This window comes from Papio anubis, chromosome 3 (genome assembly GCF_008728515.1).
Source record: "Papio anubis isolate 15944 chromosome 3, Panubis1.0, whole genome shotgun sequence".
In the NCBI taxonomy this organism is placed as follows: Eukaryota; Metazoa; Chordata; class Mammalia; order Primates; family Cercopithecidae; genus Papio; species Papio anubis.
The window spans coordinates 36,488,980-36,503,531 of record NC_044978.1 but is presented as its reverse complement, the minus strand read 5'-3'; the positions used below and the strand labels follow the sequence as shown (position 1 = coordinate 36,503,531).

Genomic DNA, 14,552 nt, shown 5'->3' with positions numbered 1-14,552 from the left:
ACCAGCCTGACCAACATGGAGAAGCCCCATCTCTACTAAAAATGCAAAATTAGCCATGTGTGGTGTTGCATGCCTGTAATTCCAGCTACTCGGGAGGCTGATGCAGAAGAATCACTTGAACCGGGGAGGTGGAGATTGTGGTGAGCTGAGATTGCACCATTGCACTGCAGCCTGGGCAACAGGAGCGAAACTCCATCTCAAAAAACAACAACAGCAGCAACAACAAAATTGTAGTATTTATTTACTACTTTTTAAGAATATTTCTGATAACATTTAATGATGAGGTATATATTAATGCCCCAGTTATTCTTAAAATGTATTATTGAATGAAGTTGAGAGTAAAACATTAATACTAGAAAACTTATTTCCATGTGTTCTGAAATTAGATACTTTTAAAAATTACAGGTTTCTAGGCTGGGCACAATGGCTCACGCCTGTAATCCCACTTTGGGAGGCCAGGGCAGGTGGATCAGTTGAGCCCAGGAGTTTGAGACCAGCCTAGCCAACATGGCAAAACCCCATCTCTACTAAAAATACAAAAAATTAGCTGGGCTTGGTGGTGCACACCTGTAATCTCAGCTACCTAGGAGGCCGACACATGAGAATCTCTTGAACCTGGGAAGTGGAGGTTGCGATGAGCCAAAATCGGACCACTGCACTTCATCCAGCCTGGGCAACAGAGCAAGACTCCATCTCAGACAAAAAAAAATATATATATATATATAGGTTTCTGTATTATTATTTCTGGGGCAGAATACAATAACATAATATAATACCACACTGTCTGAGTAAAAGTAACTCAGTAGTTTCTCTCTCTTCCTCTTTTCCCCCTCCTTTCTTTCCTTCCTCCCTTCCTCTTTCTTTATTCCTCATTCATACACACACATATATATCTATAGAAGTCATTTAAGGGGGAAGATAGAAGTAAAAGAACATTTGAAAGCAATAAGAGAGTAGTATTTTGATGTTCTTATTATTCCTATATTAACAGTCTATATTAGTCTTAATGCCAAATATCTCTGTTTTAGATAATCTACCCAAATGTACTAAACTTGCAAAATAATTATGTGAGAGTTCTTATGGCAGTATATAAGTTTGCTAGATATGTCTTTAAACTTCCTTTGATTAGTAATAATCATTAGACACGTCTGGTGAATTTACTTGCTGGGTCCTGATCAACTAAGGGAGCTGACAATTTTCAGTTTATTACGCTAGCTTGTTTGAATCCAAAAAATGGTGTATGCCATATGCTCTAGCATTTGTATTTTGTTTTGTTTTTTCTTTCTAAACAAAATGCATCTTCCACTTTTAGTGTACTCGACAGATTATCTCTGAGAAGCTAGGCCGCGGCTCAAGAACTGTGGACCTTGAACTTGAAGCTCAAATTGATATATTAAGGGATAACAAGAAAAAATATGAAAATATTTTAAAACTGGCTCAAACATTGTCGACCCAGCTTTTCCAGATGGTACATACCCAAAGGCAACTTGGAGATGCATTTGCTGACCTGAGTTTGAAGTCACTAGAACTTCATGTAAGATTATTCTAAATAACTATTAGGGGTGGGAGAAAATTATAATAGAAGTATTCAAAGAGGTAATTTGTTATATTTGTGATTTACTGAACTCTTAATGAAAATGGAATTCTGAGATTTTCTTTTAAGATATTTCATATCACTTTAAGAAGGCCCAACTGACTTCTGTTAACTTTACTTTTTATGAATTATCGCATGTATATAAATCTTTCATATTTTTCTTCCTGTTTGTTAATATTTTATTTTGCCTTTTACTTCTTACTGAATATCAAGGGTTACTGTTGTAATATGTTCTGTTAACTTTTTCTAAAAGTTGTAAAAATGTTTTTCTCTTTATTATTCTGTTTCCAGTAACATTTATGTAGACTTCAGTGAAGTGTGTAACTTAGCTTGTGGAAATTTGGTGCCAAAAATCTTAAGCTGTCCTGCCTTTCATTTTAGTTTTCACATACATTGATTGGTAATCTTTTTATGTGGTCCTTTATCTGCCAATATTTGAAAATCAAGGTCTATAATATTTCAAAGACCGAGTACAGAGTGGAGTTACATGGACATCTCTTAAATGGAAAATGGTTTTAGCATAATAAAGATAATTTTACTTTCCTGCTATCTTCTGAATTATTGAATACTTTGTCACCTACAAAATGTAATTATAGCTATTGCAATAGCATTAAATTTGTATCTTCTACTATTCTAGTTAATTTAATATTATTTGTTTCAACTGAAATTGAAAAATACTTTATAACAAACTGGAGAATTATCAAATTAAATGATACATCTTAAAATATTATGTGATCTTTTTTTATTTGGTTAGCTGCATTCCTGATTAATCTGTTAATTAGTAAAACAACACTGGAAAGCTTTCACTGCTAAATATACAGAGCTAGAGTTAGTTCTTGCCATATCTGAAGGAGTCATATGTAATGTTTACTGCACCGAGATGCAGTTTATTCAAAAAGAATGAACTAAATCTGGTGTTGAGTGATCCTTCCTCAGTTGTGTGCCTAGATAGAGCTAAGCTTGGGAGTCAACTAGTCACCAAGTTTACAAAGAAATATGTATTCTTAATATTTATACTTTGAGAAGATTCAGTCAAAACACAAAAAAATGCACTTTGTTTTATGTCTGAAAGTTTTAACCAATTATTACCTAATTTGGCTGTGAAAGTTATAGTTTCTCTGATTAATAATCTGCTGTATTTTTCTTTCCAACAGCTGTGCTTATAGTATAATAGAAACAAAATGTAGAAATGAAAATATTCTTTCTACTACAAAGTAACTTATAAAAATTATTTAGCTTTTAGCTATGTATCTGAGCTGATGACAATTTTGGTTTATTAGACTTTTTCAGTAATTATATAGCTAGCTGTGATTTCGATTCTTAAAGACTGAAAGAAAAAGTAAAACTGCTACAGCTAGATCTCTAAATCACATATTTTCCCATTGGTGAAGTGCTTGAGATTTTTAAGTCACTTTTACTGATTTATTACCGGATAAATTAAGGTGACTTCTTTGTTTTAGGAAGAATTTGGCTATAATGCCGATACCCAGAAGCTGCTGGCTAAAAATGGAGAGACTCTTCTTGGAGCCATTAATTTTTTCATTGCTAGTGTGAACACTTTGGTGAATAAAACAATTGAAGATACATTAATGACTGTGAAACAGTATGAAAGTGCCAGGTAAGGTATACATTTTTACTACATTGTCTGTTTTACAGATGGCATATAATTCAGTTAATTTCTTGGTTACAAACAACAGAAACCAACTCTGGCCAATATCGACAGGAAGAAAATGTACTGGAAAGTTATAGGATACCTCCACAGAACTGGCAGAAAGGGAGAGAACAAGATTCTGGGAACAACCAAGAACCAAAGCCAAGTTAAGCCTCAGAAGAATCTAATTAGAACCCCTATGCTGGGTGCCTCTAGTACTTAATGCTGCCACAGCTACCATAAATAATTTCCTGAATACCCACAAGTACTTTTTTCATTGCCTTGAGATTATCTAATTGATCTTTGGTCATGTGCCCAAATCGCGCCTTCTAGTGAGTAGGGAAATGGAGGATCTCCCAGCTCCAGCTTCTTTAGAAGAGGACAGGGCATTGTGTTCTACCAGGCAGGTATTACATGGTCCTCTATACTCTGGCCTAAATTTACCTTTCATCCTTATTACCGCTGCTTCCACAATAGCCAGACCCATACTTTCAGTTTCTATTGAATAATAAGCTTGTTTCACCTCCGTGATTTTTATTTGTTAGGATATCAGTCATCTTCCATTTATCCAGATTATAGCAAGCCTTCAAACCCTTTCAAATTTTACCTTTTATATAAATTAAATATTTGACTTGTATTTTGATAGCTGTTTATAATACAGTGTTTTTATACATCCTATTTTAATGGGTTTTTATATATCCATATTCATATATATATACATACAGTTTCCCTGTCTCATAACTATCTTGTTAAAGGTAAACAAAATACATATTAATAAATACATTAATAAATATTTTGAAGAGTCTAAAATGTAGCAGATCTATAATAGCCTTTTCACCTTTTGATTCCAGGCCCAATTTTTTCTGCATATGTCCTGCCGCTTTTATTTAAGTATCATTCTAGTCCGTTTTGAGATTTTTTTCTTTTGAACGCTCAAAATTCTTATTTTCCATTTTCTTTTTATGCATAGTTGAAGGTAAACTTTACCTATTAGAAGGATAACTTTACTTTTTGGCCTCTTATCCTAGTTTAATGGTATGAGAAATGCCTGTAAAAACTCCAAACTCATCTAGTCTTTTTGCAATTGAGTGCTTATTAAATATATATTTCCTGACACTTCAATTAAGTAAAAGCACAAATCATTTGGAAAAGTTAATTTTTGATGTTTTCACGGGAAGAGATGCTTCTGTCCCATACCATGTTTATTTTGTCATTTTCCATTTAGTATTAACGTATGAGATTCTTATTGACTTGAAAATGAAGGTCAAACAGCTGTGGTTGTGTGGAGGTGTAAGGGTGAGGATAGCTGTTAGTAAGATAGCCTTCCGTGGAAATGTCTTCAATAACATTCTCAGTGATTGGTTTTTCAGTCTCGATTTAAATCCTTCCATGGAAATTGCATTTTTCAAAGGGTTCATTATGTATATGAATTTAAAAATTCATTTATTTAAGTTTTATTTGATTCTTTTCTAAATTTGTCTGTTCCTTATTCATAATGTCCTAATTTGTTCATAATGATACTCTTTCTTTTATCTCTAATCATTTTAAATTTCTTATCTTCTAGTCTTTCTGATTGTTTTAACATTTATGGGTTTTAAAGATGAATGTTGTTTTCTTCCAAAAATACTCCCATCACCTCCTAGTTAAGAACTTTGTGAATCTAGATTGTTTCTCTACTTTGCAATTGTCTACCTATCTTGAAATATATTTTCATTAATAATAATCTCTTTCCCTTCAACTTTTATTTCTAAACAGTTTATGATTAATTTGTAGAGGAGAAAATGCTCTAGAGATTAAATGATTTGCTCACTTGTAGTCAATTTCAAAGCCAAAATGAGAACCCGTTGGTTCCCTGTGGTTCACATTTTATCAGTAGGCCTTATACCTGAGTATTAGTGCCCTAAGTATAATGCGGTATAAGATCTCAGATTATAAAATACAGTATATAGGTTCATTTGGAACTTTTGAACAAAATTATAAATCAAGTTACATGTACTTGGTAGCTGGTTTCTTAAAGGAAACCCTTACACAGCTTCTGTGTATACTTTAAAAAACAAAAACAGCAATGTTGTTTTTGTTTTATGTCATCCCATAATATATCCTTTTTTATTCAGATTACAATGTGTGATCTTATTCATTAAGCTTAGCTTGGGGTTTGACTTTTCTGTTGTTTATGAAGTAGCTGTGGAATTGGCTAGTTGTTAACACTAAAACATTGCCTACTGATGGATAATAGTCAAAAAGAATCCAAGGTTAAAAGTTTTTCAGTAGCTGAATTTTCTTCTCTGTCAAAGCCAGAATTTACTGACTTTTAGGGCAAGGGTCATCTATTTGATCAGTACAAAAAGTGGTAATTTAGGCAAATGCCCGAGTGGCCTTTTAATGCTTCCTATTATGCATTGTATACAGGTATTTCCTAGCCCTCTGGTGCTTCATGTATAGAAAATCTTGTAACAGCCCATTCAGCACTTCTCCACAACAGCACCAACAAGGGAGTCAATTGTGGTCAAGATGTGGTCAAATTGTTTTCAGATATGGACACCTGTTCTCTAGAAGTTTTACATAAGCCATAAAGTAACCATCATTAACTTTGTTGATACGGACTCAGTTCAGATGGGCAACCTTGAAGTGAAGTTGCTTTTTGAAAACTTAGTGAGCTTCTCTTCTTGGTGGTAATGAGCACTGTTAGAGAAGCTGTTATGGAAAGTTTTACTTTGGTACCACCTATAAACTCTGAATGTAAAATTAAGAAATATAAGGTCAGTATTATAACTTTGATTATGTTTAAGTTAACTACTGTTGTTTAGAAATGTGCTCCAAGGCTATTGAAGGATATTTGTCCTTAGATTAAATCACTATGTATTACTATTTATTTAGTTCTACATTTTTCTGTTTTATTTCTTATTGTTTTTAGTGTGCTTGCTTCTAGATACCCCTCTTCTAATTTGGCATTTTAAAGGTATCAGTTATTACCAGGTGTCTTGTGTGCTTTATCTATATGAAGTTTTTGTGGAGATTTTTATTCATGTTTATAGATTGAAAAACTGGAGCACAGAGAGATGAAATAACTAGCGCAAGATAGAGCCAAAAAGCAGAGAGGTCATTCAGCCTTGGCTCCTGAACCCATGGATTTAACTAACTTGTTACTATTGCCAAGTCAGTCTTGCCTCCTAAATCTTTTGTATTTGTCTCTTTAGCTCCAATGCCTTTGTCCTCATTCAGTGACTCATTTCTTATATGTCCATCGTCTTCTAATAGGTTTCCTTGCTCCTGATTTTTTAATTGTTTATTCTATCCTCCATCTCTTACACTACCACCAGAGTCATCTTTCTATCCTGATACAGTCATGTCATTTTTATGTCAGATCAACATTCTTCAGTGGCTTCTCATCACCTGTCCTACTGAATTAAATTTAAACCCTTTAACATGGCCTGTAGTGCTGCTTACCTTCAATCCTGCCTGCCTGTCTGAAGTTAATTTTTTCCATTGTCATGTTCCAGCTTCAGATTCTGACATACTGAATTCCCAAGTGTGTCTATTGTATCTTACAAATCTATGCCTTTGTCCATGCTATTCTCTTCAGAATCAGAATATTCTACCCCCTATCCCAATTCACCTAGCCAGCTTTTACCATCCTTCAAATTTTAATTATAGTATTTTAATTCTGTCTGAGATACTGTTGGAACCGAACTGTCGATTCCCTCCTGGGCAGGGGTCGCCGCGAAGGATCACCGACACGAGATTCACAGCAGAGAGTTATTTATTACTAGCGCGCTAGGGTCCCAAGCTCTAAGTTGGCCCTGGGACCCCGACTGCTTGTTACAGGCTGTTTATATAGGCAAACACAAGTTCAAACACAGCTTATGGCGTGAAATTCAAACAAAGCTTAAGGCGCAAAATGATTGGGGCCTGAGCAAGGTGTCTTGTTCTAATTGGTTAGAGCAGGACCTTATGAGGTTCTTTCCTGGAGTTGTTGATTCCGGGAACTTCGAGGCAGGGTGGGACCCCCGGAATTGGCAGGGTGGGACCCCATGAGGTTGTTTCCCGGAATCGGCAGGGTGGGACCCTATCAGGGTGGGACCTTATCGAGGCAGGGTGGGACCCTATCGAGGCAGGGTGGGACCCTATCCAGGGCCACCTGGTGTTAATTTTTTAAGTTTTATGAGGCCTAGTTTCAATACCTTTTCAGATATCTAATTAAATAATTATTCCTCTTGAGTTCCATTATACCTTACCCTCCTTTATGGTAGTTCTTATTCTGTCATTTTGTTGTAATTGTTTACAAGGTTCTCTTCCTCTAGAATACAGGCTTCTTGAGGATAAACGTATCTGTTCATTTTTATAGCTCTACTTTCTAACACAGTGCCTGGAACGTAGAAAGTGCTCACTTGAGAACTGTTGAATGAATCAGTGTATCAGTGAATGAATGAATGGTTCGTTTTCTTTTGACCCTGAAAGAGGTCAATTAAATTAAATCTTAACTCATACTGTTAAATTCAGTATGAGTTAAGAATAAATTAGGATCAGTGTGAAGGACTGATATATTCTTTCTCAAGTCATATATACAATATAGATTATGTTATTTAAAGTATTGTTAATTCCCAGAATAGGAGATGTGAATTATACTCCTATTATCTCCAAATAAAGAGCTTTAGTTTTAGGGTATAAGCTTTGTGATTCCAATCTTGACTAAATTAGAGGCTACTCTGCTGCTTCTTTGCTGAGTACCGAATAGTTGAGGCTGCTGGATAAATCACTCTTTAATAAGCAAGGTAGTGCTATACTTAGACAGGCACTGTGATAGAGCTATCATGAGGGGTTATAGGATCATGGAGTGATGACAGTGGTGGGGTAACTATTTGAGTTGATGGGGGGAGAATATCAGAGTGAGGCATCTCACAGAACACAGGATGGTAAATGCTCTACAACAAATACTGTTGTTACATTCTGAATAGTGATGTTACAGAAATTCATCTAGAGTTGTGTTGTCAAGTATAGTAGCTACATATGTCTGGTGAGCACTTGAACTGTGGCTAGTCTGAATTGAGATGGGATAGAAGTGTAAATACACAGTGGATTTCAAAGACTCACTGCCCACTCTCCGAATGTAAAGTACCTCTTGAATAATTCTGTTATATTGATTACATGCCACAATGATTAATATTTTAAATATATTGAGTAAAATGAAATATATTGATAACAGGTGAAACTAATTATTATTTCATTGTAACTACTAGAAAATTTTAAATTACATGTGTTGCTCACATTACATTTTTGTTGTGCATTGCTAACCCAGACATTTTTCAGAACCATTTAAACTTCTATTAGTTTTAGTATGCCATTCTAGAGTCTACTGTCCTTACCTGCTTTGCCTCATCAGTATTAAGCAATTCACATGGGGTATTTGTTCTACCCTTGATCTTGTTTTGCATTTATTTTTTTTAACTGGTTTTTAGATTTTGGAAATTTTACTTGTCAGTTAATACTGTGCTTTGGGAGAAATAGTTAATGAGATTAACCAGCAGCTTTTCCCCTGTTCTTATTTGAATAGCTCTTTGTTTTTAAAGAAATAATGATTTCAAAAGTGTCAAGTAGAATATGTGTGAGAATTTTATATATTATTGTATAGTATGAGACTGAATATTGTATATTTCCATCCCATCTTTTGAACATATTTTACTCTCTTTGTAGTATGTTTCACTTATTCTCTTCTTTCCAGGATTGAATATGATGCATATCGCACTGATTTGGAAGAACTGAATCTTGGACCACGTGACGCAAACACTCTGCCAAAGATTGAGCAGTCACAGCATCTCTTCCAAGCACATAAGGAAAAATATGATAAAATGCGCAATGATGTTTCTGTCAAACTGAAATTTCTAGAAGAAAATAAGGTAAATTCTGTACCTTTTAAGGTCTTTCTGCGGACTTTAAAGTCACCCTAAAGAGAGAGAGTCAGTTTTTCTATTTCTCTTAACTCTCTTGTATGACAATTGCAAGAAGGAATTCCATTTGTAATCAGTGTTCGAGTTTTTAGAAGTTTACAAAATATATTTACCTTTCTTTGATAAAAGTTATCAATGCCACTGTCCCAGTCTTTCACATATAACACATGGCAAAAAGTATTTGATGGACAGCCATTGATCTTTGGATTGGCATTGGTAACAAGTGCTTTAAAAAGTGAAATATTGATAGATTATGCTCTGAGTATTTTGAAGCTTTTCTATTAATGGTAGGTACAGATTTCAGGAAAAGAACTACTATCTTCTTCTCAGTAACTGATAAACGAAAAATAACTAAAAGGTCCAGCTTAGGGCTGCAGTTAGCATAACCTAGAAGAAGGAAGCCAAGAGATCTATTTTCCACATTTTTTTAATATATGAACACATCCAAGGACTAGAGCAATGAGGGCTGAACTGGACCAGCTGTAGGTTTCAGCAGGAAGTGAATTCATATACTAATAGGCTCCTGTGTTTTGGTTTAAGTAAAAGGACCATTTCTCATGTTTGACGTATCTTTATTACTTGCGTACATAGCTTTGTATGCAGGATTGCAGTTCTGGAAATGGGAAATGAGTGAGCATGGTACAGAATAGGTGTAGTGCAGTCCTGTAAAGATGGGTCTCATCATTGCACATTGGTAGTTTTTTCTGTGCGTTTCACATCCTGTAAAGTCATGACAGGTCTTCAGCTGTACTCTCTTCAAGGTACCCTCTTAAAATTGTTTATCAGTTCTCTCAGGAAACAGTCATGTTTATATTCTCCTCCATAACATCAAAGGGCATTTTAGTAAACTATAACTGTCAGTATCTTACTGTTTTCTTTAATGTTTCCTTAGAAACTCTCATGGCTACTATAAAACCTATAAAATAATATATTTCTTTGGGATCCACCTAGTCCAGCACTTTCACTGATTTTTTAAGCTGCTATGGGTGAAAATTACTCACCACAAGACATTATAGTGGCAATAAAGGAAACTTCAGCAGAATTGTCAGAAAAATTGCCTGGCATCATTCAGACAGAGCCCAGTGCAGCCTTCTGGTATTCATTAGCTGAGCACAAAAGATTGCATTCATTTTAGTCATATATATACCTATTTTAGTGTGTGTGCATATGTGTGTGTATATATATATAAATATATTTGTGTGTATATATACTATATATATTATATATGCACTATATATTTATATAGTATATATACACTAATATATACTATATATTTTAGTATATATACACTATATATTTTAGTCATATATACATATTCATTTTAGTCATATATATTTAGTCATATATATAATGGATGTGAATATATAAATATTTAGATAATAGACATTGTATATTTTAAATATAAAAATATTTTTGACATTCCACCCTATCATCACTACACAGTAACACTAAAAGAGGTATGCTGAAAGAATATACATGTTTGATAGAAAAGTAGACTAACATAGTGAAACCTAAGGTTCATGTGATTTAAAGGAAGAGAGAATCAAATGGTAATTGGAAGCCAGATTATACCAAGCCTTGACCACATACAGACTTTGAATTGTGGCCTTGGAAGGGACTTACACTGAGTAGGGAGGGAAGAAGGAAACACCTTCATAGACAGCCAGGTCATCTCTATAAATTTTAAATGTCAGTCAGAAGGATCTTACTTCTAATTTTATCTTGTAAATATTGAAGAATTTTTAAAGTTGAGAGTAGCAGGAAAAAGTCATTTAGAAAGACTCTTTCTTTCTTAAAAGAAGAAAGAAAGTAGAAGCACACATACTAATGAGGAATCTTTTATAGCCAAATGAAATGATTAAGAGCCTGAACTAGGGTCTTTGCAATAGCAGCAGGAAGGAAGGAATATGGTGATTTTAAGGCTGCATGACAGGGGTCGGAAAATTGAAATAGGAAGCTGGTGTGGCCTGAAGGCGGTAAGGGTAAAAGGATTGGGAATTTTTTCTATTTGATCCAGTGTTTAGTTTGAGAAATGATGACAGAATACTCAAGTGGAAACAATTGGTAGGAATCTGATGATGCATGTTTAGAGTTTGGATGAACAGTCAGGGCTTCAGATATAAAGGCTTGGAAGTCATTGCTTTAAGAATAATGTTATTACTACTATTAAATAATAATAGAAAATTGCTTCTTTTCTCAAGGATTTTATATTCTTAGATGATGTCTTCGTCTTTTTGGGCTGCTGTAACAAAATACCATAAACTGAGTAGCTTATAAACAAGAGAGAATTATTTCTTTCAGTTCTAGTATCTGGGAAGTTCACAATGAAGGTACCAATGTCTGGTGAGGGCCCACCTTCTGACTCATAAATGGCTCCTTGCTATGTCCTCACATGGTGGAACAGGGAGGGCTCCCTCCCATTCCTGTATTATGGGGGCACTAATCCCATTTATGAGGACTGTACCTCCATGGCCTAATCACCTCCCAAAGGTGATTAGTACCTTCTAATACCGTCACATTGGGGGTGAAGATTTCAGCATTTGAATTTGACAGGGACACAAACATTCAGACTACAGCAGATAGCATAGATATTCTTTGTTTTGGCTTTCCACAGTTGTCGTCAAGGCAAGTTTGAATTTGAACTGAGTAATCAGCTGTGTCTAAAGTAAAATCTATAAAGAAGCTTTGGTCTTTGTATGTTTTTTATTTAACTCTTCAAAATGATAAAGAAGTATTGTTGGACTGTTATTTTAAGTAGTAATTGTCATTTAGAAGAAAACAGAGATCCATGAGTAAACTTTTCTTTGTTTTTTCTGTTGTTGAGCAACATTTACTCTTTTCTGTTATTTTTAATAACTTAAAAAGGAAGGAAAAGCAGGTTTTTAGCCTAGGAACTGTCTATCATCCCTGTTTGCTTCCTTGGTAATTCGAACTGCCTCAAGTCTAGGTTTTTTGTTCTTTTGTTAAACTGTAGGTGATTTTGTACCTCAACATCTCTTTTATGTATGGTTGCCAGGTAATCTACTTAGCACTTTAATTTGTTTGTCCATTTATTTCTTTTTGTTTTTGTTTGAGACGGAGTCTCGCTATGTTGCCCAGGCTGGAGTACAGTGATGCAATCTCAGCTTACTGCAACCTCCACCTCCTGGGTTCAAGCAATTCTCTTTCCTCAGCCTCCCTGTAACTGGGATTACAGGTGTGTGCCATCATGCCCAGCTAATTTTTTTTTTTTTTTTTTTAAGTGGAGACGAGTTTCACCATGTTGGCCAGACTGGTCTCGAACTCCTGACCTCAAGTGATCCACCCGCCTTTGCTTCCCAAAGTGCTGGGATTACAGGCATGAGCCACTGCACCAGGCCCAACACTTTAATTTGAAGAAAATATAGTATACTCTTCCTATTTCTTCCCCCCAACCACTCCCCATCCCCTGATTTTTTTTTTAAAGATACTGGATCTCACTATGTGGCCAGGTTAGATTTGAACTTCTGGACTCAAGCAATTTTCCCACCTCAGCCTCCCAAGCATTTGGGACTACAGGCGCATGCCACCACATCCTGCTAGTGGTCCTATTTCTTAACAGGAAGAAATGAAACATCAATGAATGTGCTGTTCTGTAATTTGATAATGTCCTAAAGACTACTGCAGTATATACACCTGTTTTTGCAGCTTTTCTCTCTCTCTCTGTTTTTGGCATTTTTTTGGTTCTCACATCATGGCTTTTGGAATATCTTTTCGTAACGCTTCTCTTCTAAAATGAGAAGCCAGAAAACCAAATAACGAGAATAGGGCATAAAGTAAAAGCAAGTAGTCCTTGAGTATGGTACTATAGTAATAAGCTTTAGCATCTAGTGTTTTTGTTTGTTCCCTCTTAGAACTTTTTTAAAATTTTGAGGCGGATCAGGAGTTAGGTTCTTAGGTATAAAATTGATGTGTTTATATGTACTTAGTCTAGCCTTTCTTCCCTATGGCAAAACAAAGAAGTAAGGTGTATCAGATACTCACATTTCTGCATATGTGCGTGATAAGTGCACCTAAGGGTATTTGTCATTTACCCTTAATAAAAAAATGTGTTGTTCTACTATTTATAGTTCATACTTTCCGTCTCTTCACCCCGTGATTTGGTTGTGTTTGCCTTTAACCTAAACAGTCCTTATTCATCTCTGATATTCTCTTCTTTGTTTACTAAACCGCACTGCGTTGTGTAGCAGTAAAGACATAGCTCATTAGTCTTCTAATGTTTCTCCTTTCATCAGTATTTCTCCTTTTTGAGACCTTTAAATAATGTAACTTGAGCTATTTTGTGACTTAAGGCAGTTTGTTTACCTGTTAATTGTTTCATTCAGGGTTCAAAACAAAACATAGGCTACTTTAGTAAAGAGAAAGAATAATAGAGGTTTCTGGTGCTTTGTAGACTTTGTGAGAGTAGATACCATGCTTTCATTTACAGCCCTCATAAAGCCTAGCAATGGTGCAGGTATATAGTACTCATTCAGCAAGTGCATGTTTGCTTTCTTCCCAGAATTAGAGGTGCACTACAGGAATTGGAAGGAGATGGAAGTGAATGAAAGTCAACTAGGAGAGGATAAAAGGCGGAATCCTAATTACCTCACTCTTTTTTTTTCGTGAGGGCAAGCATAGTCTCTCAGAAATGCTTCTGTTTTCTGCAGTGTTTACTGTTTGCATGGAAAGAGGAGGCAAAAAGTTAAAGAAAAAAATGCAGATCAATGTAAGCGACTCATTTTTTTTTTTTAGATAGCTTTTTATGTGGCTTGGAACTATAAAGATGTGAAAAAATAATTGAAGGTTTATTTTTTCTTTAAGGTGTAATTTAACTTGGGAATGATAAATCTTAAGGGCTATGAATATATTGGGAGTGGGATCTGAATGTATCAGAAGATTCAACAAAGCAGTTTGGTGTATAAATATAAATAGTAAGGATTTTATTCTTTTTTTTTTTTTTTTTTTTTTGGAGACTGAGTCTCGCTCTGTCGCCCAGGCTGGAGTGCTGTGGCCGGATCTCAGCTCACTGCAAGCTCCGCCTCCCGGGTTCCCGCCATTCTCCTGCCTCAGCCTCCCGAGTAGCTGGGACTACAGGCGCCCGCCACCTTGCCCGGCTAGTTTTTTGTATTTTTTAGTAGAGACGGAGTTTCACCGTGTTAGCCAGGATGGTCTCAATCTCCTGACCTCGTGATCCGCCCGTCTCGGCCTCCCAAAGTGCTGGGATTACAGGCTTGAGCCACCGCGCCCGGCCTGGATTTTATTCTTAAGAAGTATAAAATATAGTCCTACCCCAAGGTAATGTCAGTTAAATTAGCTATAACCATTAAATGCAGGTTTGTTTCATTATTATGTTATATTTTAG

The 14,552-nt window shown here is 35.4% G+C and overlaps 1 protein-coding gene across 5 annotated transcripts in view; it reads left to right on the top strand.

Moving 5' to 3' along the window:
- The window catches only part of ARFIP1 (ADP ribosylation factor interacting protein 1), a 129,161-nt gene that overhangs the window by 96,721 nt on the left and 17,888 nt on the right, over positions 1-14,552 (top strand). For all 5 annotated transcript variants that reach the window (XM_017959135.2, XM_017959134.2, XM_021938870.2 and 2 more), the window contains 3 exons: positions 1,313-1,534; positions 3,055-3,212; positions 8,965-9,139. In XM_017959135.2, coding sequence (XP_017814624.1) covers positions 1,313-1,534; positions 3,055-3,212; positions 8,965-9,139 — 555 coding nt within the window. The remainder of the gene's footprint in view (positions 1-1,312; positions 1,535-3,054; positions 3,213-8,964; positions 9,140-14,552) is intronic.